The 20,338-nt window shown below is 47.6% G+C and overlaps 1 protein-coding gene across 7 annotated transcripts in view; it reads right to left on the bottom strand.

Moving 5' to 3' along the window:
• TXNDC16 (thioredoxin domain containing 16) overlaps positions 1-20,338 on the bottom strand; it is an 82,550-nt gene that overhangs the window by 10,474 nt on the left and 51,738 nt on the right. For all 7 annotated transcript variants that reach the window (XM_073350120.2, XM_073350126.2, XM_073350119.2 and 4 more), the window contains 3 exons: positions 17,505-17,673; positions 10,125-10,261; positions 322-406 (listed from right to left, as the gene is read on the bottom strand). In XM_073350120.2, the coding sequence (XP_073206221.1) occupies positions 322-406; positions 10,125-10,261; positions 17,505-17,673 (391 nt within the window). The remainder of the gene's footprint in view (positions 1-321; positions 407-10,124; positions 10,262-17,504; positions 17,674-20,338) is intronic.

Genomic DNA, 20,338 nt, shown 5'->3' with positions numbered 1-20,338 from the left:
TAGCTAACATAAGAACGGCCATACTGGGTCAGACCAAAGGTCCATCTAGCCAAGCATCCAGTCTTCCGACAGTGGCCAGTGCCAGGTGCCCCAGAGGGAATGAACAGAACAGGTCATCAAGTGATCCACGCCCTGTCGCCCATCTCTGTTTACAGGGCAGTGCAGGCCTTATGGCCCTCTCTACACTATGGCTTGTAGCTGTATTTAAACAGTTATGGTAATGCCCAGACAGTTGGAACATTGTCCTTAAAATACAACGGAATTCACTCAGGTGCAGATCAGTTCATATTCTTGCCAAAAAGGAAAAAAACAAACACTTACAGAACCAACGCATCATCTTCAGCATACAGTCCTATTGTTACATATCCCCGGAGCATGTTTCCTGCTTTGACAAAAGCTTCCCTTGCTGTAAAAATACATAAATAAGTAAATAAACATCCCAAAGAAAAGTGCATTTTTTCCCTTTGCAAATCCGAGAGGGCAACTGAGTGCTGGAACAGGTTTCCAGGGGAGGTGGTGGAATCCCCGTCTTTGGCGATTGTTAAGAACAGGTTGGACAAACACCTGCCAGGGATGGTCTAGGTTTACTTGGTGTTGTCTCTGACCTCCTGAGTTCCCTTCCAGCCCTGCATTTCTACGATCAGACACTGTTGGCAGCAATAGCAAAGCCTGGGGCATGGGCTGTTTTTTTGTTCTGTGTTTGTACAGCGCCTAGCACCGTGAGGTCCTGCTCTCTGACTGTGACTCCTAGGCACTACGATGATACAAACAATGACCAATAATATATAGTATCTACATCCTGATGGAAGGCCAATACAAGCACACTGTCTTACTGATTTTACGCTTACACACCTTTAAATCCAGCAAACTAATTCCTTCAAACTTGGCTTGACTTTTAAAACTTGGCGAGACCCTTCCGAATTAATTATTAATGATTATTATTTATGTGGACTTCCATAGCACCAAAGAGCCCCGGTCATGGACCAAGACCGCACTGTGCTAGGCGCTGTACAAACACTGATCAGAAAGCTGGTCTCTGCCCCAAAATGTTTAAAATCTCAGGAACAGGTCACCGTCTAATCAAAAGAGGGGCGGTGTTGCAATTTCTATCTTGACATTGCCCTAAACTGTAGCTGCTGCAAAGATGTTCTAGGCCACTAACGCAGAACTCAGGAGGCCTCCGTTCAGGGCGGCTGCTTATCTAATTAGAACATGCAAGTTACACTTGGGGGCGAACCTCGTAAACTACTGGTCTAGCAGCTACAGATCCAAGTCTTTAAGGCTCTATTGCTCAACCCAGCACAGTCTGGAATCTCTGCAGACTGAGTAGTTCCCATTTTTCTATCTCCCCCACCCACACACTTAAAAAAACCCTCCAAGCATGACAGCTAAATGCAAAAATCCAGCATTCTTTCTTGATTAAAGGAGAGAATTCCTACACTTAGGAGAAGCCAGGAATTTCCAAAACTTAAGGCTGCAACTTTAACCCAGCCAAGTCACACATATGTAGCTTTTCATAATCCTTATTAAATGTTAAGACTCAAAATATTGGTTTTTGGTTTGAATGTATACCACAAAAGCAGCATAGCCACATTTAAGCATTCAAAAACCGTGAGTCAGGCTCTGATAAACCATGGGATTGGGTCAAAAAGAATACATGTGGGGTTCTCTTTCTTTGCCTTCTGTTTATGAGCTTTTAGGGAACACTCAGGTCACATTTTCATGCTCTTCTCTTCAATCACAAGAGCTAGAAATGCTCTTATTTTTCTTTAAAGGAAAGCTGAGATGCTCACATAAATCACATGACTCCAGGAGTTGGGGCTTAAAGTAAAGCCACCAGATACCACAAGCCTCATGATAAAATTGTGAGACCTGGTTGTGCTGTAATATATATAGCATGCACAACATGGATGAATGAAAGTGATAGGTGCTACCTTTGATTTTTGGAATTTTCTCATCTTTGGCTGCTTGATCGAACAACTTTACCAAAGCACTGGTGGTGGGGCAAAACCAAAATAAGCCCTAAAGGAAGAGCTGCTTAAAAAGAGGAGGGCAAAAAAAATCAGCAGCAAAGGGAGCTGAACTGCCCCCTCCCTTTTTTTTTGTCAAATAATATAAACGAAATACAGGGACTAGGTGGGTGAGGTGATATCCTTCATCCACCTTGTCTCTCTAATATCCTGGGACCAGCACGGCTACCACAAAAGTGCATAAACCAACAGAGACATGTTAGTGGGATGGATGTGTAAGGAAGATTTTCTAGGAAGTGTCCAGGCGGACATAAGACATTGTGACAGGGTTGGGCCAGATGGCTACAGGAGAGTGATAGAAGGCAGATATATTAGCCCCAGGTTAAGTAGGTCCCTTTTCCCTGGGTAAGGTAACAGTGAAGGTTCCAGAACAATCAGGAACCTTCTGGAAACAATTAAGACAGACTGGCTGATTAGAACACCCGCAGCCAATCAAGAAAGTGCTAGAATCAATTAAGGCAGGCTAATCAGGGCACCTGGGTTTAAAAAGGAGCTCACTTCAGTTTGTGGTGTGCGTGTGAGGAGCTGGGAGCAAGAGGAGCTGAGAGTGATAACGCGGACTGTTGGAGGACTGAGGAGTACAAGCATTATCAGACACCAGGAGGAAGGTCCTATGGGGAGGATAAAGAAGGCGTTGGGAGGGGGCCATGGGGAAGTAGCCCAGGGAGTTGTAGCTGTCGTACAGCTGTTCCAGGAGGCGCTCTAGACAGCTGCATTCCACAGGGCCTGGGCTGGAACCCGGAGTAGAGGGCGGGCCTGGGTTCCCCCCAAACCTCCTAACTCCTGGTCAGACACAGGAAGAGTCGACCTGGACTGTGGGTTCATGAAAACAGCCAAACTGAGGGCTGCCATGAATCTCTGAGGCGAGCAAATCCACCAATAAGCGCAAGACCCACCAAGGTAGAGGAGGAACTTTGTCACAACATATAGTCCAATTCAGGAAAGTACCTAGGCAGGTGCTTAAATCTAACCCTATTCAGGACAGCATTTAAGCAGGTGCTTGAGACTTGAGCATATGCTTAAGTGCTGTCCTACATAGGCAGGGGCAAGGAGTATACTTTCTTGAATTGGGACTGCGCTCAGCTGAACCAGATTTTCAATGAATTCCACATTGTGGCCTGGATCGTCCCCCTCTTTCGTGTGCCTCTGTTGAGCCTCAGCCTTTTGGGGGCTGTCTGAGGCGAAGCCAGAGCTGTCTGCCTATCCCACTGCTGGAGTTCCCTTTTGAAGTGATCACTGTGGCAACCGCTGAGTTTTCTGTAGGAACCAGAAGCCTTGAAATTAACATGGCTCCTCCATGAGATAATGAACCCTACCCAAAAAATCATGGTCTAGATTCAGCAAATGTTAAACTGGGTTTTGCTTTAATTCCCCCAGAATCTGATCAACTCTTCACACCTACGGCCCTCGATAACGCTTTGATGCTTGTCTAGAATAAAAGTACATTGGAACAACAGGGAGAGTACCGGTAACTGCCAAGGGAGAGAGCTCTGTGTCCTACAAAAAGTTTCACTGGAAAAAGAAACCTTGAGCATGATCCAGTAGTGAAAGTTCCCAAATATCAGCCGTGTCTTATGAAATCATACTCTATCCAGCAGTAACTCAGAACGCAGTATGTCTAGCCTCTCGATGAGGGTTGCAGTGACCTCTAGACATCAGTCAGCTGTTTGTAAATTCAAAGTACTGTCGTGACTCTTCACTACAGCAATGGAAAAGTTCCACGACCAACCCCGTAGGTTTTATGGGTGCTACATTTGTAAGTCTCCTGAAAGATCATAAACGGGAGGTGAATGTATTGTAAGAGAGACATGGCACAATAAACTGCACTGGCATCAATTACACCTCACTGCAGATTTGTGATTGTTATTTGCTGTTGGCTCAAATATCAAACATAGCTTAAAACATTATCCTGAGAAACAAAGACGAGTTGTAGCTGTAACAAGTGTTTTGTTCTATACCCCACTTCATGGCTCTGCGCCAATCAGGACGCGTGCCAGGCTCCTCTTTCAAATTTGTGCAACCCTCAGATTTTGTCTGTAACTCTCCTTACTGGTTTTGCGATTCATGAGGTTTCAGCTTAAACAAACATTTTACCACTGCCCAGCCAACGCCTACTCTGTGATCACGCAATGCGGTTAAAACACGGCATCAGACGCAGCAGTCATTTCCAAGGCGATGGGTGATATCCAAAGCAACGGATAACTCCACATTATTTGTATTACAGTAACACCTAGAGGTTCCAACCAAGAAAGATCAGGGCTGCAGGGTTGCAACTACAGTTCATAGGACCTCACCCAGAAATCCCCTCTATGCCTATGGCTGCAGCCCAGAATCAATGGGGCAGGAACCATCATTGTGTTCTGCGTTTGGTCTGTGCCCTACTGCAATGAGGTCATGGCCTTTGTCTGGGGCTCCTGGGCTCTCTCACAATAACCATAAATAATAACAACAGTGGTCGAAGAATTACGGAGATTGGGGCTCCATGCTGTGCAAAGACATAGCAAAAGAGCTCCTGCCCCAAAGAGCCTACAGTCGCTAAACTGACAAGACAGACCAAGGCTGCGACAAGAGAAGTATCATTTAATTCAGCAAAGCACTGACTTTTTAATAAAAACCCTAGTCCTCAGGGGTGCAGAGAAAAGCTGGAAAAGGTGACACCCCCCCCTCCAAGCTCAAACACCAGACAGGAAATCAAGAGAACTCAACATGTATTGGGTTTTTTAGAAAGCTCTTGATTTTTTTAAGCCAACCTTATGATTCTGGGGACCTGACTAATGTTTTTTGAACTCCTGGGCCTGACAACACTAAGCAGGACTCCAGGGATGGCATTTGTGCAAGCCAGGACTCCAGTGTCTGCAGACCCCTTTCGGTATGTCTACACTGCAATAAAACACCCGCGACTGACCTGTGTCAGATGACTCAGGATTACAGGGCTCGGACTGCGGAGCTCTAAAGTTGCAGTTTAGACGTCCAGACTTGGACTGGAGCCTGAGCTCTGACACCCTGCAAGGGGGAAGGTTCCCAGAGCTCCGGCTCCAGCCCAAGCCCGAACGTCTACACTGTAATGTTATAGCCCCACAGTCTGAGCCCCGTGAGCCTCAGTCAGCTGACACAAGCCAGCCACAGTGTTTTATTGCAGTGTAGACACACCCCGTAAGCACACATGTTGAGGTGCATTCTCAGCCTCTATTCTAGCTCCCTTCAGACTTCAGTCCTCACAAGTAGCCTGATCTTAAACCCAATGAAGTCAATGGAAAGACTGCCATTAACTGGCCTCAGATTCAATGCTGCATGCAGGCCGATAAGCCCTTCATCCCCTTCCCATAGGCCCGCTGAAAACCCTGCAGTCAGGCAGTGTTTTAACTAGCCGTCAGTGAGCCAGGAACTTTGTCAAACACTGCTAGGAGTCTTACAGGTGCTTCCTAATTACACAATGAAGCCAGTATTTAAGAGAGCATTTTATTTCCAGTATCTTTAAAGAATCAACCAACTTTTGGTATCAAACCAAGTTAATCTTCTATGTGATTGCCCCCAATTTTTCCAGGAAACTTCTCTGTCCCTGTTCTTTAGAGATGTCCCGATGGGCTTGTCTGCATGGGGAAATTTGCCAAAATAGTTATACTGGAATAATTATTCTGGAATAAGACCATTCACACAGAAATTTAGAGCAAAATAACTATAACTATTTTGGTACATTTCCCCCTGTAGACAAGCCCTTAGGAAAACACTTATTTGGTCGCTTGAATGGTAATCTAATAATACAATTTCATTGAAAGTGCATTGATTGTTCTTTTGTTTATAGCTGGACATCCTGTTAGTCTAACTTCAGGTCCTGGAAAAGCCAAGCTTTTCTGGAGTAAAAGTGTCATGAGAAAAACGTCCTCCTTCTGGTAAGCAAAGAAACGAGCTTTCCCCCAAGTCAGGAGACCTGGGATCTGTCCCCTGCTCTGTTTCTGACTTGCTCCGCAATGTCGGGCCCATCCCACATTTTTTGCAGGCAGCCATTCATTTTGAAGGCCTCGATTTGTGGGCCCCGCCCCGATGCCCTCAAAGCTAGAAGCGGCTTTTGGAAAGCTGGGCCTTGTGCTCCGTTTCTAACATGGAGATGGCAGCGCCCACCGCCATTATAAAAAATGCTTTAGTTTCTACTGATGAAATTGATCCAGAACCCCTGGGAGTCAATAGGTGCCTTTCCTTTAACTTTAGTGGGCTTTGGATCAGGCTTCATAGCGGTGCTAAATACCATTATTATTTACCCTACTGTGCCTTAACTATTGCCGATCAGCCCTATGTCTTTAATTCCGTTACACTCACGTTGTGCCCTCGACACATTTTCACCCCCTTCTGTCAGAGCGTGGCTTGTGCGGGTGCGTAACTGAAGCCAGCTGGAGGTGCAGTACAGAAACCAGTGCTATGGAGCAAGATGTAACCAATCTGCCTCCCAGAATCCCTTCCCAGCCGCAAAGCTTCTCTCTTTCTGCTTTCCAACCACGGGCAGAGGCTCGCAGGTTTCCAAGCTGGGTGAAGGTAACTGACAGGATGTGATGTTCAGCTTGGCTTTGACTGGGGCATGGCGAGCCTGGCTATTTCTTGAGCTGTTTTTGAGGGGAACTATGCCTGCCCATTTCCCCTCTCTGGGTTGATATATAGTCATTTTAGTCTCTCACATTAAAGTCAGGGCTGGTTCCATTTAGAAACATCATGGACCAGATGGCCTCCTCTCCATCAGCAGACGGAGAGGATGGAAACCCAATGGATCCTGCCGTGGGGCTTGGGAAGGTGCGAGAGGAGGGTACCACTTGTGCCAGCAGACCCATCCTTTCTTCAGACTTCCTGGAAGCCCCTCTGCAGAGATCAGGTTATGGAGGAGGGGAAGGGGTAGGATGGGGTTCATGGGAACCAAGTGAGAAAACGGAAGCAGAACTCAACCTGCGGAAACGTCAGCGCAGAGTATTATTTCCCATCGGCCGGGAGAGAGGATCACATGTTTAAAGGCAGATGCTGGAGGTCCATGCTAAAGAATGCATGCGCAATTGTGCACCCACTGCCTGCACACACAAATGGGGTGACTGGGGGGCCAATGGCTTGTAAGATGCCTAACTAGCCAGTGGATCCCACTCATTTGCGTGTGCAGTCATAGCCACCGGATTCACTACCCCTCCTCTTGACCCTGAGCCCTCAGCATATACAATTATTAAGAGTAACCACCGACACCTCACCGAAGATTTTCAGTGGGTCCAAGCACTACCCACTTCCAAGCCTGCTTAGCTTGTAAAGTAAGATGACCACCAGGAATTTTCAGTTGTCCTATCTATTTAGCTTAAGGTTTAATATCACTGTCCACAAGTACAGTGTCTGGACACCTTCCATGTAAAGTTAATAGCAACAGTGAAGTCCCTGTGGATTTCACAGAGCCACTGGCATGTCTCCCTTCATGGGGTAGAAGCTCTGCTTGAGGTAGGTTTTGGTTTTGATTTTTTAAAAATTTATTAACGTACTTTTGGTTTCATTTGTTCCAGGAGTTGGGCGGATTGTGGATTGGTTGAGATTTGCTTGGCAGAAGCGGGGAATGGCATTCTCACAGTTGGAAGGCCTTTTTGGAGAGGAAGGGTGTGTAGCGTTTCCTTGAGATCATCAGTCTTTGGACTGGCCGGACCTTGGTTTTCCCTGGAAATTTGTTCCATAGCTAGATCCCCTCAACGGAGAATGCTTTGTCCTTGGCTCTCACGCACATTGTCATTATATTTGTGGTCTGCATTGTCCCAGAGAAACTCTTCAATCTAGCTGGGGCTTTACCCATTAATTGAGCTGAAGATTAGGACAAGGCTTTAAACTGGCACCAAAAGCTGACCGGGAGCCGGTGTGGGACAGGAAGATGGGCCTGATATGCACTTGTATGCTCACTTCTTTCTGCTAGCCCTACAGCTGCAGGTTACTGCATCTCTCATAACTTATTCATTCCACGAGGCGCGTACCCAGCTGCAGCCACATAATGAGAGATTGTTCTGCCATGAGCATTAATGGTTTACCACTTGTTGCAGGGCTTGGAAAGATAAGGAGGGTGGTTGTTTGTAAAGCTGAGCATGATGCAGAGTTCACACCAAAACTTGACACGCACAATCTACAGTTGTGGTTTGATCTCCAAGGCTCCTTCTTACTTATCACCCAATCAAACCCATCTTCCTTGTCTCGCGTACCGAGTTGGTGTATCATAGCTCAGTATGACATTTGGAAGGGAAGGAAAATAATCTAGGTGGTTACTTGTGGCCATAGTAACTGAGCACTCTGTTATTTTTAAACCACCGGTACTTGAGTTCACAAGGAAATCATGCATTCTCCTCTCAGGACAGTGGACTGACAAAGGGCAGAGTTAAAAAAACCACAAACCCCTAAGACTGATCTTGAGTTACCCACATGCAAATAACAACAAGAATCCAAACAACACTGTGTTAACAGTGCAAACATCTCTCTCATCCTCGGGTAACTCAGACCCACCAAGAGATTATCTGGTGGGCAAACAAACCATCTAACAGGTTTCAAGGAGGAACTTGATACGTTTATTAATGAGATTATTTGCTGGGGCTGCCTGCAACAGCTGGAGCCTGGACCCAATGAGCCAGGACATCCCTTCCAATCCCATGTAACGCCACCCTGCATACAAAGAGAGGTCCTCCAGGTAATGATAATAAAACACCTAGCTCTTACATCGTGCTTCTCATCAGTAGAACTAAAAGCACTTCACAAAGGAGGACTGCATCATTAGATAGATGGGGAAATGTAGATACAAAGAGGGGAAGTGACTTGCCCATGCTCACCCAGTAGGCCAGTGGCTAAGCTAGGAATTGAACCCAGATTTTTTGAGTCCCAGGCCCGTGCTCTAGCCACTAGCCTACACAGTGCTAAAGAGAGTGTGAAAGCCTGAAAGAGTGTGCCAGGTACCAAGACAAAGGCCCCACAGAAGAAGCCCTAAGGGTAGCCAAGCTAGGAGAGGAGGCATGGGCTGGAATACAGGGGGGTATTATAGTGAATGACTTTCAATCAAGCCAATCCCCAAGAAACAAGCGTGGTTTAACCCTATTCAGCACATACAGCCTTTATTCTGAAGCAGGCTGGAAAAAACCATTAAGCAGGAGAATATTCAATCCCAGAAGGTGCATGTCTTGGGGATATTAAGAGCTGTGGGACACAGGGCTGATAAGGAAAGTGCCATCTCCATTTTACCTACAATACCCCCACTGCGGTGCTACCTTGGCTACTCCTTTCTGGCTGGATATCCTGTCTCGCAGAGCTCTGCTACATGAGGAATACATGCGGTCCACTGCATGTACATCTTCCACCTCCGCAGCCATGCTCTCTCTCTCTGGAGGGCCGTAATTTAGTTCAATATCTTTGCTCTGAGAGAGGAAATGAGTTATTGCCTGCGTGTGGAAATCGCTTCCTTTGGAGTACAAGCAACAGACCATCATTAACAGGTTCGCTCCAGAACCTACAGGAAAAGATCACTAGAAAACTTCTAAAGGGAGGGCCCCGATCCTGCAGAGGGGAGCCATGTGAATGGACCTGTGTCCCAGTGTGGAGAGCCACTGAAGTCAATGCCAGGGCACAAGAGTCATCCGACATGTACCTGCTTGCAGAACTGGGGTGTAGGGCTTCGTTCTCTGGAACAGCCTTTGTTGGGACTGGAGATCAACTGAAGGAGCACACCAACAGAGAGTTAGACTGGTCCAGTAGACAAAGCACTAAACTAGGACTCAGGATATCTGGAGTCTGTTCTCAGCTTCTTGGATGAGTCACTTTCACCTCTGTTTGTTCTCTCACCCTTTATGCATCTTGTCTATTTAGACTGTAAGCTTTCCAGGGCAGGGACTGTCTCCCACTAGTTGTACGGGCAATAGTACAGTGGGTCTGTGCTCTCATTTAGACACTACCGTACTGCAAATAATCAATGTGAACACATATGTCCAGTTACATCATTTAACAAACAAGGAACCAATGAGTTCCTCTCAAATGGCAGAAATCCTCATCTTTAGGTACCAGATAGGAGCTCCTAATCCTGCTAACCTTGTATTCTCTCTCACAAAGTGCCATGTTTACCTTCTTTCATGCTAGGGTGAAATACTCCCAGAACTGATGTGCTGTGGTATGATGACGAGTCGGCATAAACTTCCCCACTTAAATAATCGTCCACTTCTTCAATCGTGGTCAGCTTCACAGGGCAGGAAATGCTGCTTCTAGAGAAATGAATGAAAGCCAGGGGGGATTGCTTTGTTCAACATGATTTTAAAAAAAACAAAACATGCAGCTTTGTTAAAGAAGCAAAAACCACAACAGAGAGAGAGCAACGGAAGACAGAGGCACCAGGGAAAATCCCAACTGGCTTCTGGGAAGGGACAGCTGATCTGTATCATGACTACGCATGTCATGGGTTTGCTCTCTTACCCTCTCCCCAGAGGGAGAAGCATGTGGAGTGGAGCATCTTGTTTCGGTAGGGTGGGTTTTTGTTCGTTAAACATACCTGTTGCTCTGTGTTTATATTAGAGAGGGCAAGGTCAAGAAATGCACCTTGCACTTGGAGCAGAAAGTGGGGAGGCTTGTGATGGTCTTTAGTTCCCATGGGAGTTCATTCCACAGGCTCGGACCTGCCCCAGAGAAAGTTCTGTCTCCTGCACAGATGAGCCTTGACTTTGATTGCTGAGAGCACCATTGGGCCATAAGACCATGGTTGGCAATTCTGCTCTTCATCCCAGAGCTTTAAACAGTCTTTTAAGGTAACCTAAGTCTTTTAGGTAACCTGGGCCCAGGCCATGAAGCGCTTTAAAGATAAGGACTGAAACCATGAACTGGATTTGAAATTCTGCAGGAGTCTAGCATAGAGAGCAGAGAACAGGTCTGATGGGCTCACGGCAGCCTGTGTTGCTGAGAAGATGCGCTGCAGTGTTTTGTACTAACTGGAGTTTCCTAAGAGCTGAAGGTTTCATGCCCAGGTACAGCAAACTGCTGTAGTCCAGCCAAGAGGTGATGAAGGCATGAATAAGGGAGGCCAGGTCTTCATCCACCAGGATGGGATGGAGTCTCCAAGCCAACCGGAGATGGTAGGAAGGGTTACTCACAGCCATTGTAGTGTCAGAGCTCAGCGTCAGCGAGGAATCCAAGAGTATGCCTAGACTACGGACTGATCAACCAATTGTGAGTGTGAACCTTCAAATCAAAGCAGACAGCATCATGGCTGAAAACGCCCCAAAATAATTTCCTCTGCCCACCAAGTTTGATCCTGGGCGGTAGCTGGCTAGGATTAAAATATCCAAGTTGGGATTCTTTAGTGCTGGGTGGACTCTTGTGTTTGGAGGAGGAAGGATAAATTCCTGCTCTGAATGAGGTGTCAGCTATTTCAGGAGTGGCAACAGTTGTTCATGGCTCTGTTCCACAAGCCAGGAAGGGCATGGGTCAGATTCACACTGCATCGTCTTTTCTGAGAGTTAGGATCCTGGAAGCTTCCAATCTGCACCGGGGACTTCATCCAGTGCCCACTGAAGTCCATGGAGCTGCTCCCTGGTTAAAATAACAGGTGAAAACCTGACCCCAGTGAAGACAATGGGATTCCTGCAGCATGGCTCTATGCCAGTCCTCCTGGGTCTGCTCTAGGAGCAGGAGGGGTATTCTGGGGGCAGGGCTGGATAACGCTGCACACCAGTGATCCTTACAGCACAGTGGGCCCTGAGCCTGCAAAACTTAGAGCAGCCCACAGGCATGTGCACGTGTGTGTGTGTAAACACTGGGTGACCTACAGGCTCCATGGAAATCAATGGGAGTTTGCCACTGACATCAATGGAGACAGGATTTCACCCAAAGTGCCCTCCTGGATCACGGCCCAGGTAACTAACAGCAGAAGATTGTGGCTTGTTGTCACATCCGGGTCGTGAGGAGTCAGAACTAGTGGTCAGACCCGGAGTCCACAGTCACGAGACTGGAGTCAAGAGTCAGCTGGGTCGGGATACCAGGGGGTCAGAGGCAGGAGAGAAAATGGAGAGCAGAACCACAAGTCAGACGCCAGGAGTCAAGCCAGGTTGGGATGTCAGGAAGCCAAGCCAGGGAAAGAGGAGCCGGAGCACAAGGCACACAGTTCACAGCAGGGTGGATCCCAGTTGGTCAGATAGCTTCCTGTTCCTGCTGCTGGGTTAAATAGGGACAGCGGGCCAATCCGCTGTTCTGGGACTGCGCCAATAGGACCTCAGGGGTGGAGCCTCACACTGGGGCTGGGCTTTGTCAGTCCTGGGTAAGGGGCTGTCAGCAGGCTGCCAAGTGACGGGTTGGAGTATGGCTGCTCCAACAGAACTGGATTTGAGGCCTGTGAGTCATGACATCTCCCCCACCCCTAGGGGCGCTCTCTAGGCAACATGGGTTCAGGTTTCTCCGGGTGACTCCTATGGAAGGCTCAAACCAGGCCAGGAGCATTAACATTCTCAGCTGGCTTCCAAGTGCATATCTCTGGGCCCGCAACCTTCCCAGTCAATCAGGTACCATAACTTACTCCACTTGACCTTGAAATTAAGGACTTCATGGACAACGTATTCCTCCTGACCGTGTACTTGCACTGGTAGAGGTAGTGATTGGGGTCTGTTGGGGAAATGAGTTCTCAGTGTAGGGTTTTAGAGGTGAGACATGGAATATAGGGTGGTCTTTAAGGGACTTAGGGAGCTGGAACTCAACGGTGATGGGTTGATTTGTTGTTGACTCTGGTACAGGCCAAGGAACTGGTGGTATAGCTTCCGAGAGGGTCTGTTAATTCTGTAGAAAGCCATACCTTTTGTCCTACAGAGTAGGTGGGTCCTTGTTGCCTATGCTTATCTACATACTTTTTGTAGTCCTCCTTTGCCTTCTCAAGGTGTCCCTTCACCTCTTCTTGGATGTGATGGACATGTTGACCTAGGTCAAAGGCCAAGAGGTTGGGGCAGGATGTTGATAGTTGTGGGTGAAATCAGGGGTGGTACCCATAGTTGACAAGGAAGGGGCTCTGGCCTATGCATACATATTCTGTATTATTATATGATAATTTGGAAAATGGGATAGTGTAAACCAGTTATTCTGGTGGTGATTAGTGTAGCATCATAGGTATTGCTCTAGGATTTGGTTGATTCTTTCCATTTGGCCACTCAACTGAGGATGGTAGGCAGAGGACAGGTGCACGTAGACCCCTAATAGATGTAGGGCCTTGTACCAGAAGCAGGCAGTGAACTGGGGCCCCCGGTCGGAGGTGATGTGATCCAGGAGGCCATGAAGATGACTACGTTGTTTATCCAGAGCCGGGCATTTTCCCCTGCAGAGGCTAAACCCGTGCAGGGAATGATGTGGGCCATTTTTGAAAATTGATCCACCCCTGTCAGGATGGTTGTGAAACCGCTGGATTCTGGTAGTTCTACCACAAAGTTCAAGGAAATTGCCTCCCAGGGCTGAAATGGGGTGTCCAGAGGTTTCTGGTGTGGTACTTTGGTGCAGGTAAACACCTGGCAGGAGGCAACAAAGGTCTCTATTGTGGAGCACATACCGGGCCACCAGAAGTACTAGGATGTTAATCGTTGGGTTTTATATCACCCCAAGTATTCTGGCAGGGTGGAGTTGTGGGCACAGTTGAAGAACTGCCACTCTCGCCAGTCTGGAGGGAGGGAAGAGGAAGGGAGAAATAGATGCAGTCCCTTATGAACATGATCCCCTCCTGGGTGTTGTGTGGTTCTTGGTCAATAATGGCCACATCATCAGGTGGAATTCCAGAGACAGAGGCAGGGTGGATGAGAATCAGCAAGTCCTGGCAGTGGGTTGCATTAAGGACATTATGGGACTGAGAACATTGGCTGGCTGTGGACAGGAGCATCATGGGTCAGAGCCATACCTTTGGGACAAGGCTTCAGCCTTGCCATTTCTACTTCCTGGATGGTAGATCAAGGTAAAGTTGAACCAGGAGAAGACTAGGGCCCACCAGAGCTGTTAATGGTTTAGGGCATTAGCCCTGCACAGGTGCTCCAGGTTCCTGTGATCAGTAAATACTTGGACTAGACAACAGGCCCCTTCCAAGTAGTGTCACTCTTCAAAGGCAGCCTTAGTTGCCATGAACTCTTTGTCCAAGATCCCAGAGTTTTGCCCAGCATGGGGTAAGCTTTGTCTAGTAGTAGGCAATAGGATGCCATATTTGTTTGGGTCTGTGCCTCTGGGAGAGGACTGCCCCAATCGGTGTGCTAGAGACAGGCTTCCACAATGAAAACTTGTGCCATGTCTGGGTGGGCCAATAGTGGAGCAGTGGTGAATGCAAGCTTTAGTTATTTGAATGTGTGCTGGCACTCAGGCGACCAGTGAAACTGGGCATTCTTCCAGAGCAGGGGAGTGAGGGGCTTGGCTTGTTTAGAAAAATTTGAGATGAACCTCCAGTAAAAGTTTGCAAAGCCTAGAAAACGTTATAGGCTGTACACGTTGTGGGGGGGGCTGCCAAGTAGCAGACAGCCTGGACCTTGAGTGGATCCATCTTGATTCCTGCTGGGGATGGGATGAAACCTAGGAACTCAGTTGAGGTCTGATCAAATGCGCACTTTTCGAGTTTACCGTATAGACCGTGATATCAGATTCTCTCCAGGACTGTACAGATGTGAATGGTGTGTTGGTTCAGATCATCTGAGAAGACCAATATATCATCTGAGTATACAACTACAAACTGGCCCAGGAGGTCTTGTTGCACACCATTAACGAAGTGCTGAAATGTTGCTGGGGCATTAGTCAATCCAAATGGCATGACCAAATATTCAAACTGTCCATAGCAGGTCTGAAAGACAGTCCCCCTCTTGGATATGGATGAGATTGTAAGCTCATTGGAGATCCAGTTTAGTGTATATGTGGGTAGCATCCACATGGTCCAACAACTCAGAGATAAGGGATAGTGCTTAGTGGTTCTGGACTGTTATTTGATTTAGGGATCGGTAATCAACACAGAGGCGGAGGCTGCCGTCCTTTTTTATTAAAGGACTGGCTGGTGAGGTTGACCTGCAGATGAACCCCCAGGCCAGGTTCTCTTGGAGGTGTCCTCGTAACGCTACCAGTTCAGGCTCTGACATTGCGTAGATCCGCCCAAACGATATTTTCACCACTGGCTGGAGTTCTGCGGGACAATCATAGTCCCAATGTGGGGGGAGGCTTTCTGCATTCTTTTTTTAAAGACATCAGCATAGCTGCAGTACTGGGGGGCGGGAGAATTCCACAGTTCCCCGAGTAGGTGTTTCAATGTGGGCAACTATACCTATTTGAACCTTCTTGGGCCTGGATGCAACCCTTCCTGGTCCCTGGCCGCACCATCAGCAGAATTCTGATGGGAACGTGACCTTCTGTTCTCACCAATGAATGAGGGGATCATGAAGGGTTAGCCAGGAGACGCCAACTATCAGGGGAAAATGTGCAGAATGGATCATTCCAGATCTAATTATCTCTGTGTCCCTGAATAACGGCCTCCAGGGGGACAGTCTCCTCCACATCAGGACCCAAAGACAGTGGAGAGCCATCAACAGTTCCAATCATCTCCGGTGTGGCCTCATGTCGCAGGGGAATCTGTAGGGCCTGAGCTGTAGCTGGATCCACAAAATTGTCTGCTGCTCCCGAATCGATGAGGGTCTCTTGGAGGGGGATCTGCTGGAGATCTCTCAGGATGCGCAGCTGGATAGGGGGTACCTGCAAATTGGAAGCCCCTGGATGGGGCTCAGGGTGGGTCTCAGTGAAGACTAGGGTACAGGGAAATTCTCTTCCCTCAAGGACCAGGCCGGTTCTCTTCACTGTGTCTGGACTGACTTGTTTCCCCAAGCTGCTTGGCACTCGTACTGGGCAGGTCGAGATGACATGGCCAGGGTCGCTGCAGTAGAAGCACAGGTGGCACTGACGGCGCCGTTCTTTTTCTTCAAGAGTGAGGCGCTGATGAGGCAGGTTGGCTTGCACAGCTTTGGTGGGCGATACAGAAGGTGACGTCCCAGTAGGCCTGTAGAGGAACTGCAGGGAACATCTTTTCTCCTTTCTTCATTCTCACAGCTGCTCATCTATGCAGTTGGCAAGGTCCACAAGGGTGTCTAGGCCTGCAGGCATCTCTACCCAGGCCAGTTTGTCTTTGATTTCTTCCTGCAAGCCCCCACTGGAACTGGTACAGCTGCACTGTTTAGTTGCACTCTGTATCCGGACGTGTGCCACATAGGAGGCCGCTGTGCCTTGTGCCCCTGCCGAAGTCTCCTCAGGGTGGCCTCGGCCATTTGAGCTCAGGGTGGGTCATTGAAGATGATTGATATTAGCTGGAGAAAGGCAACCCAGTTCGACAGCACCAGCCTATGATCTTCTAGCACGGGGGAGGCCCAGTCTAACACTTCTCGTATCAGCAGGCTGATTACCAGGGCCACCTTGGCCTGGTCAGAGGCATAGATTCTGGGACACATCAGAAACAGAAGGCGGCATCGGTTCATGAAACCCTGGAACTGCCTGCGGTTCCCGTTGAACCATTCATGCCAGGGTATGGCAGGTGGCACTGGCGGTGCTGAGCTGCCTCAGTTGCTCCTGCAGCTTCTGGTTGTCCCTGATCATCTGAGCAACATGCAGTGCCTGAGTATCCACCTGGAAGAGGAGGTCCCATTCAGGGGAGTCCTATGCTTCCAGTGGCTGTGGCAGTGCGGCTGGGTCGTGGGCACCGGGCTTGGCCCTGCAGTTACTGTGGTCCAAACAAGTGGTCACGGCTGGGTTGTGGGCAGCCAGACCTAGTGGTCAGAGCAGGAGTCCACAGTCATGAGACAAGAGTCAAGGATACCAGTAGATCAGAAGCAGAAAACAAACTTTAGATCAGAACCACAAGTCGGGTCAGGCTGGATCAGGATACCAGGGGGTCAGAGGCACAAGATAAAATGGATATCAGAACCACAAGTCAGATGCCGGGAAGTCAAACTGGGGGAGCGGGATGGATCCCAGTTGTTTGGACAGTTTCCTGTTACTGCTGCTGGCTTAAGTAGGGCCAGCAGACCAATCAGCTGCTCAGGAATTCTGCCAATAGGAGCTCAGGGGCAGAGCCTCAAACTGGGCATAGGCTTCACGGGTCCTGGGTAAGGAGCTGTCAGCAGGTTGCCAAGTGGAGGGTTGGAGCATGATTGCTCCTGTGGACCTGAGTTTGGAGGCCCGTAGGTCATGACTCTCCAAACAATAAACAAACATAAGGTGTCTCTCTATTGTGACAGGGAGAGTCAAACCAGTGGATGGACGTAACCTTTAAAAAAAGTTGTTTCCTGACACTGAAAAGGTGTGGAAGGTTGTTAAGCTCATTCCAGACCTACCAGCTAAACTCTAAGCCTGGTGTTGAAACTAAAATTAGGTTCCAAACTATTACTATGTAAATGGATTACGGTTCTGCGACACTAAAGAGCCTTCAGAAATGTCAAGCTGAAATACTAATGACACTGGCATCAACAAGACACTCACAGCCTGAGGAATCTGAGCAGCTCCGCTGTTCCAAGCATGCCAGTGTAAGTCAGTGGTCTTGCTCCCTTCTCATACATCTTGGTAATGGGAAATTGAGTGACATTCTGCTTCATGCAGACATCAGGCCAGTCCCAGCAATTTACTTTGGCAAGCGAAATTCCTTGGGTTCCTGTAACGGAAAACAAAAATATTTACAATAAAGTTTGAGAAGTCAAAGATGAATTATTTAGCAGAGCGCTTTCCAAATGAGTCCTTGGATATTACCGCATTTGTCGGTATTTAACTGTTAGAAATCCTTTTGGTTTTGGACCTACCGTAACTGCAGTGTTGAGGGCCAGATTCTGATATACTTCCTCATGCAGAGCCGTGCCTTAGTCCTGGAGTACTGCCATTGAAATCAGTGGGACTCCTCGCATAGTAAGATACCAGTCTGTGTGAGCAAGTGTATCAGAATCTGGCCCTAAATGAACCCCATCCATCATCCCAATAATAAATTAATTGCTATGGAACTTATTAAAATTCAGTTTAACTATTGTTCCCCTGTCTGCCAATGTATTAATTAGCACAGCATGTTTGGTTCGTTTTTGGTTCCTCTGTGTGGCTCATTATGCCACTCAGTGAAACGCCGGTAGCAGTTTCACGTTCAGTGGAGTGTTAACTTGCGGCTTTTTCTGCACCGTGTACACTGTACGTACAGAAGACATGACAGTCAGCTCTGAACCATGGGGTTATAATGCCATTAAGACAGTAAGGTGACGTCAAAACATTACAGCAAAGGACAAATGGCTTGTGTAGCTGTTGGAGCTGCAAGATGCAAGTACGTCCCCCTCAACGTCAGAACTGGCCAGTTGTCTTATTTAATAGCTCTAATCTTGGATATCTTCTGGTACTCCTCTCCCGCCCCAAAATCATTTCAGTGCTAAAAGAAAAGGGAGGACGTGGCATCAGATTAGAACTGGGCTCCCGGATCGCAATGGAGCCATTTTGTCAGCAATCTGCAACGTGAAGAGAAACATTCATGCAGCAGCTACAGATATTACAGTCCATGTTTATTTACCAGCAGCCAGCATGTTCTTCAAGGCAGTGGAAGTAGGGGTACGCAGAGGTCTTCCAGGGGGTACATCAACTCATCTAGAGATCTGCCTGCTTTTACAACAGGCTACATAAAAAGCACTAGCAAAGTCAGCACAAACAAAAATTTCATACGGACAATGACTTGTTTATACTGCTCTATGTAAGTACAATATTTCTATTCCAGCCGAATTATTTAAGAATTATGTGGTAAAACTGAGAAAGTCAGCCGTTGTTCAGTACTAGTGTGCTGGGACCCTTTTGTATTTTTATGTCTGATTTTGTAAGCGGGTAGATTTTTAAGGGAGGTGAAACTAGGGGGTACACAAGGCAAATCAGACTCCTGAAAGGGGTACAGTCGTCTGGAAAGGTTTAGAGTCACCGCTGTAAGGCAGCTCCTGGCAACCTTTAATAATACAGTCGTCATATTCAGATTCAGCTCTTCTCAGCAGGTGCTCAGCTCCGTCCAGGATTGGGCCCAGAGCACAAACAAGTAATAAGCATTCAACCCCTCTGACGTACTGTCATATCCACTGCAGAACTTCTGGCTGAACTCTTATGTAAAAAAAATAAAATAAACAAAGCTTTCGAGTCAAACAATATCCAGGGTTCAGCTACACATGTGCTATGTCACAGAGCCAGTGCAGGGTCACTGGGGTTAGTCAAGCTGCCGGGAATTTTAGATTCCTCATCTGCAACCCACAGCAGTCACACACACAATACGCCACTTCCAAACTAGTAGGGACCCTTCCCCTGGTGTCCAACTGCCAACCATCAGAGATACCCATCTCCCTAAAAGCTCTGGATCCCAGGAATTCACTCCCCACTCTCATTGTGTTCAGTCTTTCCAAAGATTAAATTCCCCACAGCCAAAGTTTTCAAAAACAGGAGCCTAATTTTTGGCTTCTACCTCTGCATAAAGGCACAATGGCCCAGATCCTCCAAGGCATTTAGGCTCCTAAATCTCATTGGATTTCAGTAGGAGTCAGGTATCTCAATACCTTTGAGGAGCTGAGCCAAAGGACTTGTGCTCCTAAGTCACTTAGGTGCTTTTGAAAATCCCATGCTTTGGAGCCTCATTAGACTCTGGCCCGTGTAGGTTTGTATAGCCCATCGCGTCCACCCATGTGTATTCTCACAGCAGAACTCCTTCTTGTTTCACAGAGAGTAGACATCATGCCAATCGAAACTCAGCTGGATCAGGGGAACTGAGGCCCTGATACAGCTGTCATTCCTAAAACCTCTACTATTCTCGCAGCAAAATACATTCCCCCAGTCACCAGACTCCATTCTTTTTGGGGAATCTCAAGAACTCAATTAAACTCTTGCTTAAGTTGGTTATTGAGATCCTCCACTTAGTCCAAAATGCCATTTTTCTGAACTCCTCTGTGCAACCCATGTGTGGCCTTTGGCTGATGTCTTCTCAAATGGACGTTCAAGCCTCTGGCAAAGCCAGCTGCAATCCTACATCACTGGTTCTGTTAATTCTCAGGCACTTTTCACCCAGAGAGAATTTTAGCAATGGGATGGATTGCTGCTCTTCCTGGATGCAGAACAAAAGGAACGTTAAAAAGACCTTTGAATGCAGTTATCTGGATTTTGGCATCAAAAGATGAAGTAACGCAATGCTTAAGCAGCAATGGGCTTGAATCCCCATCATCCTCAAACCTAACTTCTAATGCTCCAAAATGGAGGTGAAAAAACCAACCTACTGAGCCAACAGAGAGCTAATTATCCAAATGGCCACAAAACCCCGGACCCAA

This window comes from Lepidochelys kempii, chromosome 6 (assembly GCF_965140285.1).
Source record: "Lepidochelys kempii isolate rLepKem1 chromosome 6, rLepKem1.hap1, whole genome shotgun sequence".
In the NCBI taxonomy this organism is placed as follows: domain Eukaryota; kingdom Metazoa; phylum Chordata; order Testudines; family Cheloniidae; genus Lepidochelys; species Lepidochelys kempii.
The sequence above is the reverse complement of the archived record's forward strand: the minus strand, read 5'-3'. Positions and strand labels throughout refer to the sequence as shown.